The following is a 14,152-nucleotide window of genomic DNA, read 5'->3' on the forward strand; positions in this document are numbered from 1 at the left end:
TTGTTGTTAATGTTGAGGTTATTTTAGCTTCGTACATTTAGTTTAACTGCACTGTTAAAGAGGGCGATTTTTACCATTCAACTGAACTATGTGCATGTATTTTAGACACTTACATTGTTCTTGCTCCATCCATGCAATGCGTCCTTCTGTCAACCGAGTTTCTATTTACTTGCACTGCTGTGTAATATCGACGGTATGACCCATTTGAGGAGCTGACAAAATTACGATTTAAAATCAGAGGACACATTCAATAAAATACTGAAACGCCAATGGTGCTGATTCAAAACGACAACGCAGGTGATTGACAGTCAAAGCATAGCGCGGTTTGAACGCCCCGCCCCAGGAGTTTGAAAAGTGCCCGTCAGACGCCGGCTCGCTCTGTTTCTCCATCGGCGCCTTCTTTGATCTCCTTTGTCCATTTTTTTTTGTACTTTGTACTTTTGGTGAAAAATAAATGTAGCGAAGTTGAATACTTTAGTTTTATTCTACTCAAGTAAAAGTAAAAGTACCGCAATTTAATTATACTCAAGAAAGTAGATTTAAAAAAAAAAATTTACTCAAGTACTGTAACGAAAGTATTTGTAATTAGTTACTTTCCACCTCTAGTCTACGATATAAACACATATATTTAATAAGACGAGATGTCCAGAGGAATGTTGGGTCATATAGAGGATTCTGCAAGCTAGTTGTCATTAACATTTATACAAGATTTTTTCTCAAAATAAGATCTAGAATCAAAGTAAACAAAAATTCTTGGGGGGTATTCCAAAAAGTAGGTTATGTGTCATAGCTGCTAAGTTCATGCATAAGTACATGGATAACCTCAACTTTCAGTTCCAAAAATTAGGTAACTTTCAGGTTATTTAAGAAGCTATAACAACTTATTCTCTGAACATAACCTGCTCTGGAGCTTATTATATAGGTAAGTTTATTATTTCAGAGGTATTGAGCACATGCATTCACTATTGATGAGGCTCCAGTGACAAATGTTTTATTATAAAGCACTATTACAACATAAAGCGACATTTATTTTATCCTCATTTCACACTTTGTGAATATGCATTCAAAATGTCTTTTTTTTTTTTTTTTACACCAAATATGGAAGGAAAACTGCTAAAAGAAAACGGCAAGCACAATTTTTTGTTCAATCAGTCTTACACAGTCAATCTTGCATTTACAAATTTTTATATTTAGCATCAAACAAACAATATAATTGTTTTTCACAGTAATAAACAAAAACTGCTTGAATATTAAAAGATAGCAATGCATTTTTGGAAAATTTTTCTTACTGTGAGTAAGAAAGCTTTGGGTTAATCAACCAAAAGTTCTGGGTATATGTGACTGTAAGTTAACCCTGCTTACTGGAATACCCCTCTGGCCTGCTTGGTTTTCTAAATCATAAATGTTTACACAAATCACTTAACATGATATGACAGCAGTCCAACAGTTGCCTGAATTTCTATTGGTTTCATGTCCCATACTGGTGTTGGTTTTGCCCCGTTACTGCATTACAATATTATACAGATAAATCAGTCTGTCCTATACTCAAGCTGTGTATAGGACAGTTGTGTATACTCAAGTCAGCATGTCCCAAGCAGCTCTTCTAGTCTGTCAGTGAGTCTACGTCCTCAGGTTTGGGTTTGGCCAAGTTTGAGCGCACTCGGGCCTGGTCTACAGCATCTAATAGGTTCTTGGCATCCATGGCCAAATTGTGGGCTGCTGCCAGCATCTGTTTCTTGCACTCTTCCTTTAGAGAGGTGATGGCATTCTGTTGGGCCAGCCGCATCTTATTGATGAGCTCAGCCAAGTCCTTATTCAACAACTTCTGAGTGCCTTCAATCTGAGGGAAACATTTGTACTCTTATTAAAATCTCAGCTGTAATGGAAAAGATTAAACTCACTTTTAGCGCCACTTAGTGGACATTTTACTTAGAAACTGCATTGATTTGTACCAAGTATGTCAAGTTTTTTAAAAAAAATCAGGTTGCAGAAACACTTTGATACAGGGCAAATACTACCTCTGTTCTACAGGAAACATGCAGAGTTGGTAGTATATCATCCACACTGTTGATCAGATTTCTTAATGAGAGTCCGACAGTCTGCAGACAAAAATGTTAAAATAACAGTATGTGAAACTGTTAATGGAAATATTAACCAAAAACGGCATCAGATTTAAATGAAGGTTTTTGTCACCTTGACAGGAGAGATGTAATCAGTAGACAGCAGTGTGTTGATGTCGTTTTTTAACTGCACCACCACCTTCACCACGTCCATGACACACTGGTACACACTATCCTCTGAGCGGTCCAGCTCAGCTGTAGGTGTAGGCTGAGGACACATGAAACTGAATTATGCTTCCTATCATTGTACTGGGAAAGTAGAGTCAAATATTTAACATGTACAACCTGCATACTGTACAAACGTGTAAAATGAGTCCTTACCTGCACTGCAATTCTGGGTGGTTTTGAAGGAGGCTGACGGAGTTCAGCTTTAAGTGGATACAGGATACAGTCAGTATAGGAGGAAACATGTTAATATGGCACAAGAATTTGATTAATTTTCTCAGCAAATACTGATATGTTCATTCGTTAAAATTTGTTAACATTATCACCTGTAAAATGCAGAGGACTTACCATAACTAAGTGGCAGTTCAGGTGTCTGATAATAAAAAAAATAAAAAAAATAAAAAAATCATTATTGGGATTGCATCTGACCATTACATTTTATACTTTAAAAAAAAGAAAAGAAAAATACATCAGACATATGAAATGGAATGAAAATGTTATTGATGAAATGTATGTAATAAAAACACACACCTTTGAGTCTTGATGAACCATTGGGTCCTGAGAAAGAACAGCAAGCAATGCAATGTGCATGATAACTAATATTAAAGGCAACCTATATTATCATACATAAGAGATTGGTAAATAGGCTTTCCTCCTTACCAGAAGCTTCTCCTCCTTCTTTAACCATTTTGTGTCCTCCTCCATCTGCTCTTTCTGCATCTTCAAAGTATCCTGCATGCGCTCCTTCTCTACCTGCCACAGCCGCTGAGCATCTTCCTTACTTGTTGGCCCGAAGCTGAACTCACCCTCCTACCCCATAAACACACACACAAACCTTCTGAGGTTCTACAAAGCTTCTAATTAAATATTAATTATTATTAAAATAATAATAAAAACTCCTGTGAAAGCCAATTATATAATTTTAAAATAAAATAAAATAATAAATAATAAAAATATTAAATAATGAAAACTCATACAAAAAAAAAGAATAAAATAGTGAAAGCAGAAAATGTGGTAATAGGCCTAATTAATCACATCACGGTTGTCCAGCCAGTGGAACGGCTGTTTACCTCGACTCATAATCTCCCACATGCACACAGCTGGACGGGAGCAACACGAGAGGAAAAAATGGAAGTGGGGGGGAAATCACATGGGAGGATTGACAGACTTTTGTGCATTTTACGCTTCTGGTGTTTAGGAATATCATATGATCCTATCAAGAGAAATGTTAAAAGGATAGTTCACCCAAAAATGAAAATAGTCATTTATTCACCCTCAGGTCATTTCAAACCTGTTTGCTTTTCTTTCTTCTGCAGAACACAAAAGCAGCATGGTGTGAAGAATGATGGTGATCAAACAGTTTCATTTTCCACTGACTTCCATTTTATTTTTTGTCTAAAGCAGGGGTGCCCAACCCTGTTCCTGGAGATCTACCTTCCTGCAGAGTTCAGCTCCAACCCTGATCAAACACAACTGAACCAACTAATTAGGATCTGAAGGAGCACTTGATAATTACAGACAGGTGTATTTGATCAGGGTTGGAACTGAACTATGCAGGAAGGTAGATCTCCAGGAACAGGGTTGGGCACCCCTGGTCTAAAGTGTTTGATGTCCAACATTCTTCGAAATACCTTTCCACAGAAGAAAGTAAGTCATACAGATTCGGAACAACATGAGGGTGAATAAAAGTTCAGTAGCTCTTTTCTGATAAAAGGCTAAAGCTTAAATAACTGTGTTGGGATCATCTGCCCATGACTTTCTCCTTGCTTCAGTACTGATGATGGTGCATCTGGAGGGGAAGCACTCATATGTGAAGCCATCAATCAGAGAAACTGAGTGAAAGCTCAAGATTCACAGAACATGGCAGCTGAGCTCCAGAAACTGAGGGGTCTCTGTCTGTCTAGTCATGTGTTGTTTACCCAGTGTTTCGTTGAGGGGCTACAGATATAAAATTTGTTCATGTCTCAAGCTCAGTATTAAGAATAATATGAGTTAATTGAAAACAACTATAAAATTCAATATAGAAACTTTTATAGTTGTTTTATATCAATATGACATGATTCTTGCACCAAGAAATTAGTTTAAAATGAATTGGCAAATTGTAAAAAGTTAAGGTCAGAAATGAAAGTCAGTTATTGTATGACAATTTGTATAAATTAAATTTAATAGTGGCCCTGGAGCGCTGAATAATGTTTGTAAGCACAGGATGGTTAAGCATGCCAAAACTGTAAAATGGATTCATAAAAATGAATTATGTACCCTCTGAGAATTTTACAATGACTAATAAAGAGCCATGAAGGCAATTTTAGAAATACTGGTTTCTAAACACCTTTTTAGACTTAATATATTTAAAGTATAAAATTATATACTCAATTTTAGCAATATTAATTAGTCAAACAAGCGAGTGTCTGTCTAAATTACGTAACAGTGTCATTGTTTGGTACAATGGACATGTTGAAATCTAATGATTTTCTTCTATTCACTCACCAAACATCCACACATCACTGGTCACGGTGAAGCGTCTGAAGTTAATAGATTCAGGAGCCATCCATTTGATTGGTAAACGAGTAACAGATGCTGCAGACATAATGCAAGGTAATGAGAAATTGCTATGCTTGTTAAACAGAATATAAACAACACAACAAAGAATATTTTAGAAGATTTTATAACGTGACGGAGGAGTTTAGATTATTATAGCTGCACCAGAGAATGAAACAATTTATCATAAAATGATTAAACAAATCATAACTTTTATGAATGTGTAAAACAGCTGAGGTAACCTTTGTAATATTCTTCATCCTCTATGTATCTGGAAAGGCCAAAGTCACCCAGCTTCACTGACTCAGGTGTGGCAACAAGCACATTTCGTACAGCTATATCTCTGTCAAGCAGATCACACCAACACAGACAACATATGACAACAATGAAAATTTCAATTCATTATCAATGTAAATACAGTGGAGTGTGAGACCACAAGGGAAAAAGATTCTGTTTTGTAGTTGAGCTTTGTCCATATTAAATTATATTATCAGCATAACAATTTGATTGAAAAAATTTCTGTTTATTTCCAGGCATCAGTAAGAGGGGTCAGTAAGATTAATACTTACTACTTTTTAAATTAATACTTTTATTCAGCAAATATACATTAAATTGGTCAAAAGTGACAGTAAATAAAGTTTTAATATTACAAAATTTCAAATGAATGCTATTCTTTTGAACTTTCTATTTAAAGAATCCTGCAAAAATCTATCAATATTTGCACAAAAATATTACGCAGCACAACTGCTTTCAACATTGATAATAATAAGAAATGTTTCATGAACAGCAAATCAGCATATTAGAATGATTTCTGAAGGATCATGTGACACTGAAGACTGGAGTAATGATGCTGACAAAAATCTATCAATATTTGCACAAAAATATTACGCAGCACAACTGCTTTCAACATTGATAATAATAAGAAATGTTTCATGAACAGCAAATCAGCATATTAGAATGATTTCTGAAGGATCATGTGACACCGAAGACTGGAGTAATGATGCTGATAATTCAGCTTTGCCATAATTACATTTTAAAATATATTACAATAGAAAACAGTTATATTCAAGTGTAATAATATTTCAAAATCAAATAAATGCAGCCTTGGTGAACATTAAAAAAAACTTTTCAAAAACATTAAAAAAATTGTACCAACCCCAAACTTTTACATTTTAGTTTATACCAGATAGATCATAGAGAATGAAAAATATTGAATTGCATGTCATACCGGTGGACCATGTTCATTCCCTGTAGGTAAACAAGCGCTTTGCAGATCTGTAGGCTGAAGAGAACCAGAGTTACATTGGTCAAACTCTGCTGATTTTTTGTCAAGTACTTCCCCAGCTGTAAACACAAAACAAACATTTTAGAGAAGGATTAGTGTACAGTAGCAAAACAATATATTAATTAATTTTTAAAAAATCCACTTTATTAAAGTGGAGCACTGCGCATCATATAGAAATACAGGCTTTCTGCTGCCCTGAGACGCATTATTCAGACCCTGTGGTGGTTTCCTAAGCACTCAGTTGGTTTATTAAATCATGCACATGTTTGAGTTCACCACTAGTTGACTGTTCATGCCAGTCATTCTGTACTTAACAAGACTCAGTGGTGTTGATTTATCCAATACTGAACTTCCTGTGAGTTTGTAAACAGTTTATGATGGTTTTACAGAGCCTGTAAATGTTAATAGAGCCATATCTATGGCATTCACTTAATTGAGCTTGCTAGATCAATCACAGCGGTCATGGCAAATGGAATTACACTATGGATTGAAAGGGAATTTTATTGATTTAATTTAAAAGTTACATAAACCCCTCTATCTCATTAGATATATTACCACCCTCCCCAAAATAATCACTCATAGTGACAACATTATTGGTACTGCAATTTTCCAAAAGACGTGTTTTGAGATATAATACAAATAAGAGTGATAACATCCAGCATCTGGGCTGTTGTTTACCTCCCCGTGCTGACACAGCTCCATGACGATCCATACCGGCTCTTCCTCAATCACTCCTATCAGTCGCACTATGTGTGGATGGTTCAGGTTCTTCATGATAACTAGACAGGTGGGACATTATAATCCAAAAAGAATACAGTTACTTGATATTATATATTTTATTGTATATTTTTCCTATATTGTATATTTTTGCTATATTTCAAATGTCTGCCATATAGATTGTTTCAACATCTGGGCCCCAGATTTTCTTAAAATATAAAAACCCATTATAAAAAATTAACTACTGTATTATACAAAACATCAAAATTTATCAAGTGAAAACTATTTATTATTATCGCATCATTTTTTATGACTTCCAGCTTAAAAGTTAATTCTTTACCACAGAGACTACAGCAGTGGTTCTCAACCTTTTTGACTCCAAGGCGCCCAATAATATTCAATGACCCCTTGACTTTTCTAGTTTTCATGCTTTATTTGATAAGGATGAAAAAAAAAAAATTTTTATTCACAATTTCTGCACAATAAAATATTTTAGCTGAGCTTGGCATATCTAGAAAGAACCACTGCTGTAGCAGAAAAATGCAGGAAAAAATATTTTTTGTGCATAATTTCTAATCAAGCTGTAGTTTTGTCAAATTAAGCAAACATATTTATTAAATGTGTGTATGTAAAATACATAAAATTATAACTATAATGTTAGCCTCAGCAAGACAAAGGAGTCTGATATTTTATTCCAAAATATTTAAAATGTTATTTCTACCACAGAATGTTATTAAACACAATACATCATTTGAGATATGCTAGAAAAAATTACATTTCAGAAAACAGTGACAGAATTCTCTGGTGATAGATGAGTATACACACTCGTTGTATATACACAAATTAAATATGTTGTGAGAATGTACTGTCTACAGTTCCAATAGTTGAAGAAACACCTGTCTATGTCAATGACTATAATAATTAACTAGAGTTTTCATTCACGTACCTGCTTCACCCACAAACTTCTCTCTGACATCAGGTGCACATTCCTTACAGGTCTTCACCGCAACACTGACCTTCTCCCCATTCTAACCAATACAATTAAAAAATATTGATAAAAGGAAAAACCCAGATTTGACCTACAAAAACATTTTAGTTGTCATTGCATCATCACATGTCTAAAGTGTCTAGTACTGCTTGCCTTTTTCTGGTAAACTCCTTCATGAACCTCCCCAAAGAAGCCTTCACCCAGCATACGTTTCAGGATAATGTCTTTCCTGGACAGTCCAACCTTTGCTATTGCGAAACACATGAAAAACTATGAAAGCACATCAGTACAAACAATAATGAGTAAGTGCATGATTTTACAGTGATACTGACCCTGAACACATAAAAAAAAAAATAATTCCCATACATACCAGATGGTGGCGGCTTTTCATCTGGGATTTCACAGTATATATCAGAGTCTGAAAGATAGATTTGATGTTATCACATTGTCGTGAACTTGTTATCATAATTCAGTAAATATCAAGTCGTGTGTCTGAATGGGATTGTATCTAAAGGAGGGTCTGATACTCACTGCTGTATCTGAAGCTTTCTGTCTTCCTAACAGCAGGAAAGAGTGAATAGCGTTAAGGACAGTGAAATAAAGTATCTAAAAATGTACGTCCAGCTCCATTTCACTTTGTAAATTATTCCATAAGAGATCACTTTAGAATTATAGCAATTGCTATTCATTCTGTGTTGTAGTCCTGAGGAGAAGAAAACTCACCCGGAGGGAATTTCAGGAAGAGAGTTGCGCAACTGCACACCTAAGACAGCGAAGATAAATTCAAAACGCACAACATTCAGAAGAGCGCTGCCATAAACTCTCAGCATTTCAGAAAACTTCTATTCATTTATCTCAGATTTTTCCAGATGACAATAATTTAGAAAAAATAATGATCCATCCTCTGGAAGCAGTTTGCACAAGCTTTAACTCTTTTCATTGACACTTTGTCAGAAGACTATTGACATTCACAGACATACAGTACATTAATTGGAGCTTACCTTTGGGAGATTTACTTTTATTTGGACCAACTATCAAAGATGAGTCTGTGTGGTTAAGCAACCTACAGTAGCCATCGATCAGATCAGCCATGTTCTCCGCAATGGCCAGAGACGCCACACTGATGGAAAAAGGCTAGGAATGGAAAAGTTCATTGCTAGTTTACTACAAGAGTGGCATTGTGCAAATAAAGTTTAACTACCTAATACTGCAGTGAGAACATTCTCACCTGTTTGGCACCCTCAATTTCGATAAGTAACAATGTTCTGCCATCACGTTGTGTGTTGTACTTGATACTTTGGATCTGTCTAAATTCAGCAAGGCAGACAGCCTGGGGAGAGAAAACGAAAATGAACTCGAAACAACATTTGGACATTGACAACTGGCATGAGATTAAGGAATAAATACAAGATTGGAAATAAAGTATGAAGTTGCTCACGGTGGAGTCTGCTTTGGTACGTTGCCGAATGCCTTTGGGACCAATGACTAAATCCACTGCTAAACTCCAACCTTGCTGTGTAGATTAAGTAGCACTTTAGTAAATTAAGTTAAGTACATTAAATCTTCCACTTTGAATAAACCCCAACATTTTTTAACACCTAATCTGAGGAACTTACCACTAGCTCACAAGGGAATATTTCCTCATCAAAGTTGGAGAATTCTCCATAGGTCTCAAAGAACTTGATCATACACTCGTCCTCCTTTAGTAATGCATACTGCTGAAACGTCTGCTGGATGAGCTTCCTGAGTTGCTTAGGCTGTTAAAACCAACATTTTACAGTTTAGATGTAGAATTTGTGTGCTAAGCTCTCATAAACTGCCACTTCTTTATTTTTTCATTTGATTTTGTCATGGTCCTGATCACCCAGGGGGGGTTATTTTGTGGTGGCGACTGGCTAGCTGCATATTATCCCTAACTTCTCTACATTTTCTACATTCATTTAAAAATGCATATGAACAAATCTGAATTTATGCTTAATTTAAGGGCCAGATTTACTAAACAGGGCAAATTAGCGTGAGAGCGCAAAAAAGCGCTAATGGGAGTGGAAATTTCTGAAGGTGATTTACTGACAATGCGCAAATTAAAGAACACAGACGCAGCCAGATCATTTCCATAATGTCCAACACAATCTACCAAGAGCAGCGCAAAATTAGCGTCTGCTTTAAGACATTTTTTGGAGCATTAAATAATGGCGCAAATACCAGTAATTTGACGAGTGCAAATGATAGTACATTGTGTTGTGTGTTTCATTTTAATACTCTCCTCCCATAAACTTTGCGTCTGAAAGGAAAACTCCTACAAATGCATATTCAATAAGGTCAGGCGCAAAAATAACTGTCCACGCCTTTTCAGTGGTAATTCTTCATTGCACGTCTTTAGTAAATCCTGACAGTACTATTTTAACGCCAAAACACTGTTTGCACTGGTGCAAGCTGTTAGTAAATTTGGCCCTATATGTCTTATTGGTAAAAGGTTTGCAATTGGTATTATTATTGGTTAAGGAGAGGTGACTCAGTATCATCAAACACAAACAGCTTAAGTTCAACTTTAACTCTGGAAATCAATAAAATTTCAATAAGATATTGGCACCGCAGATAAGTGAAAAACAAATCTAACCTTCATACTGTCAATAAGGCCCTTAGGAAAGAACAGGTCCAGACCAACATCTTTTCTAAATTTAAAAAGCCACAATATTAGCAAAAAAGAAAAATCACCTTTTAAAAAAGACTTTTGTACAAATGAAAAACATTAACTTACTCTAGCAAGTCAAAATTTGACTTTTTCTCTAGACCTTTGGCATTCATGTCTTTATAAAACCTCCTGAAAGACAGAACAAACCACATATGCGATGCAATGCTCTGAAATTACCTCACAGTTCAATAATATTTGTTACCTAGAGTAATGTAAATTGAATTAATGAATCATTGAACAGTGCTCATTTTAGTTCTGGGATAACTCTGTTTATTTATAGCACTGGAAATATATACTCAGTTGCTGGTCATGAAGTCCTGCAGTTACACTGGATAATCAGACAATATCAATAAAAGCAAACAGACTATGCCGTTTGTTACCTGATCTCCAAACAGCCCAGCTGAAGAGCCATGCCGTCGCTAACTTTGCTAGCATGATGCTGCATGTAGTCACAGCGCACCTGCCAGAAGAGGAACAGTATTTACATGAACTGACCAACAAAATGTGACTACGTACAACCACAGTCAAGAAGCAAATCTGGAGATGTTTGCTGACCTGTTGATAGAAATACAAAAGGAACGTCCTGTCCTCTTTTAACCTTTTCATGAAAGCAGCAGGAATGTAGCGAATCCTAAGATCATATCTGAAATAAAACACACACACACGTATATGAAAAATTCAAATAATGGCCAGTATATTGGTGATATATACTCCCTCTCTCACTCCCTCACCTCCACTCTGCCTCAGCGTGAAGGCTCTCATAGTGTTGCTCAACCTCTCCTACAGTCAGGTCTGGATGAAGCCAGTGGAGCTCCTCAGATTTGAGGTGTTTGAGCCTCAGCCCAAAGCATCCTGGGTTTTGCACATTTGGGCCCAAACGGCCACTGATCAGAATAGACTGGATGATAGTCTGATGGATAAAAAAATACCAAGTGTTCAAACAAGGTATTACAACATTTGGGATAATATTACTAGAAATACCATGATTCCGTTTTTCCAGTCATATAGATTACCATTCAAAAGTTTGGGGTCAGTAAGACTTTTTTTTAACTTTTATTCAGCAAGGGCACATTTAAAATTATAATAAAGACATTTATAATATTGTAAAAGATTCCTATTTCACATAAATGCTGTTCTTTTGAACTCCACACAAATATTAAGCATCATATCTGTGCTTAACCTTGATAATAATAAAAAATGTGTCTTGAGCACCAAATGCATATTAATTAATTAATTACCTTTATTTAACCAGGAAAAAAGACTCGCTGAGATTAAAATCTATTTTACAGGAGTGTCCTGGCCAAGATAGGCAGCCAAGTTTGCATATACAAATAAACAACATAGTTATGACATACAATACAAAAACAAACATACCAACATATAACCAATTAAAAACAATTACACACTATTAACTCGCTCTCTACGATTACGTAGTAAAAACTTAAAATAATTATAAGACACCAAGTTTTGTAACTTCATCTCCTTTTGGAGAACATTGCAATCTGAAGTGGTGGCATATTTTAAAGAAGTTTTACCAAGCTCAGTTCTGACAGGGACACACAAAGATTATAATTTGATTGAGAAAGTATTGAGTAATTACCAGAATTATAAAATATAATTAAATAACCCAATATGGCTTTATATATCAACAGATGCCAATGCATTTTTCTCCGAATACTCAAGGAAGGCCATGCAACTCTTTTGTATAGTTCACAATGGTGAGTTGAAAATTTACAATCAGTTATAAATCTCAGAGCACCATGGTACAAAGCATCCAAGGAGGAGTGAAGGTAAGAGAGGGCATGCTGATAGACTACATCCCCATAATCGAGAAACAGTAGAAAAGTAGCAGATACTAATTTCTTCCTCACATTGAATGAAAAACACAACTTATTTCTAAAGTAAACCCTAACTTTTTCTTTAATTTTTTTCCTCAAATACTTAATGTGTGAACCAAAATGTAGTGTGTTATCGATAATAATACCCAAGTATTTGTACTCTGACACTAAAGTAATTTGGCTCACCTGAGAAGTCAGAAGAACAATAGAGTATTCGGAAGAAGTTTTAGAATTTGAAAATCACATATATTTTGTTTTTTCAACATTTAAAACCAGCTTCAAAACACAGAACATATTTAGGATAATATCAAAAGCAGACTGTAAAGAAGCCACAGATTGTTGCTTAGAGGGGGCTGAGCAATAAACGATAGTATTATCTGCATTAAAATGGAAACTCGCATTATCAATATTAAAATCAGGGCAGTTTATATACTGTATATATACTAAATAATAACGGCCCCAACACAGATCTTTGCGGGACTCCCTTAAAAATCTCCAAAGGATCTGACTGAACACTTTCCATCTGTACACATTGGGTTCTACCCTTTAAATAAGGAATGAACCATAAAATAGCATATGGTTTAAAATAGTCCTACCCATCTATTTAATAATATGTCATGGTCCACAGTATCAAAGGCCTTTGATAAGTCAATAAAAAGACAAGCACAATGCTGTTTACTAAGGACTCCACAATGTCATTTAAAACTTTTAAAATGGCTGTAGTAGTACTGTGCCCTTTATGGAACCCGGTTTGATTAATAGACAAAATATTATGACAGTTATACTGTCAACTTTTTACTAACTAGGTTTTCCAAAAGTTTAGAGAAAATAGCGAGCTTTGATATAGGCAACCTGATCTCATAAAAATACGTACCTCTGTGCACTTTTTGTGCAGCACCGTTTTTTCGTACCTTACTGCACGTTTCGCCGCAGTTTCAAGAGAAATGTCCACTGAGTGGCGCTAAAACACTGGTTCAATTCGTGAACCCTGGCACGTTTTTATTACGTTGAAATAGGTACGTATTGCTGTGTTTTTATTATGTTGCTTCAGGTAGACAGGTACGTATTGCGGCGGTTCAGAATTCAAATATCCGGGGACTGACGCTAAAAGTGAATGCTCTATCGTGTTGTAAATATGCCCTACACCAAATCCAACCCTAAACCTACCCGATAGTGTTAACAATTGCAAAACTGATATAAAAACACATTTGTTGATGCAACCGTGCCCTTTGAACTTCCTTATATGCAGATTTGAACTGCTTTGTCAAACCGTGGTTACACGGGATTCGAACCAGAGCTCCTCACCTCTCAAGTACGTCTCCGTACTTCGTCGTGAGCTACCGAACAAACCTACCGCCTATGAAAATCCATAGATATGAAGCTGGATATGTGCGATGCTAATGTTCAAAAGCATCAGTTTTCAAATTTCCCAGCATATTAATATTGTTTTGAAGTCATAACATGATATTCTTCAAGTAATTGTGCGAAAATTACGCATTATTAATTGAAACTCTGTACATTTGTGTGAAAAGGAATAAAAGGTGTCTGAGTTTTACTGCCTCTAGTGTTCATTTACATATCATTATGGTGAGCACTAGCAAACCGTTTAAGAGGATGTGTGCATCCGTGTTGTCGTTGTTTAACATCTGATGACACATACGATCTATGCGTTATTTGTTTGGGCGAAGAGCACGCAAGCGATGTCTCCGAGGGGGCAATCGGCGTGCACGGCGAGCGTTTTTCCAATAAAAAAGCTCCGCTCTTGTTTGTCTCTCTTTTCGAGGAAAGACGGGCAGCCATCTGCTTCCC

General features: G+C 35.8%; 1 protein-coding gene across 1 annotated transcript in view; it reads right to left on the minus strand.

Annotated features, from left to right (window-relative positions):
- Positions 1–608: 608 nt before the first annotated feature.
- The window catches only part of LOC107707077 (protein-tyrosine kinase 2-beta-like), a 19,996-nt gene continuing 6,452 nt past the window's right edge, over positions 609–14,152 (minus strand). Inside the window, exons 3-28 of the mRNA XM_016510957.1 lie at positions 11,237–11,415; positions 11,061–11,148; positions 10,886–10,965; positions 10,572–10,634; positions 10,431–10,485; positions 9,430–9,570; positions 9,252–9,326; positions 9,042–9,143; positions 8,815–8,947; positions 8,537–8,576; positions 8,345–8,370; positions 8,184–8,231; positions 7,967–8,061; positions 7,772–7,853; positions 6,787–6,887; positions 6,052–6,167; positions 5,066–5,166; positions 4,773–4,862; positions 3,321–3,385; positions 2,946–3,095; positions 2,817–2,843; positions 2,634–2,658; positions 2,442–2,488; positions 2,194–2,328; positions 2,019–2,099; positions 609–1,840 (exon numbers count right to left, since the gene is read on the minus strand). Coding sequence (XP_016366443.1) covers positions 1,604–1,840; positions 2,019–2,099; positions 2,194–2,328; positions 2,442–2,488; positions 2,634–2,658; positions 2,817–2,843; positions 2,946–3,095; positions 3,321–3,385; positions 4,773–4,862; positions 5,066–5,166; positions 6,052–6,167; positions 6,787–6,887; positions 7,772–7,853; positions 7,967–8,061; positions 8,184–8,231; positions 8,345–8,370; positions 8,537–8,576; positions 8,815–8,947; positions 9,042–9,143; positions 9,252–9,326; positions 9,430–9,570; positions 10,431–10,485; positions 10,572–10,634; positions 10,886–10,965; positions 11,061–11,148; positions 11,237–11,415 — 2,382 coding nt within the window. The 3' untranslated portion in view covers positions 609–1,603. The remainder of the gene's footprint in view (positions 1,841–2,018; positions 2,100–2,193; positions 2,329–2,441; positions 2,489–2,633; positions 2,659–2,816; positions 2,844–2,945; positions 3,096–3,320; positions 3,386–4,772; positions 4,863–5,065; positions 5,167–6,051; positions 6,168–6,786; positions 6,888–7,771; positions 7,854–7,966; positions 8,062–8,183; positions 8,232–8,344; positions 8,371–8,536; positions 8,577–8,814; positions 8,948–9,041; positions 9,144–9,251; positions 9,327–9,429; positions 9,571–10,430; positions 10,486–10,571; positions 10,635–10,885; positions 10,966–11,060; positions 11,149–11,236; positions 11,416–14,152) is intronic.

This window comes from Sinocyclocheilus rhinocerous, unplaced genomic scaffold (assembly GCF_001515625.1).
Source record: "Sinocyclocheilus rhinocerous isolate Xijiao unplaced genomic scaffold, SAMN03320098_v1.1 scaffold205, whole genome shotgun sequence".
NCBI classification, from domain to species: Eukaryota; Metazoa; Chordata; class Actinopteri; order Cypriniformes; family Cyprinidae; genus Sinocyclocheilus; species Sinocyclocheilus rhinocerous.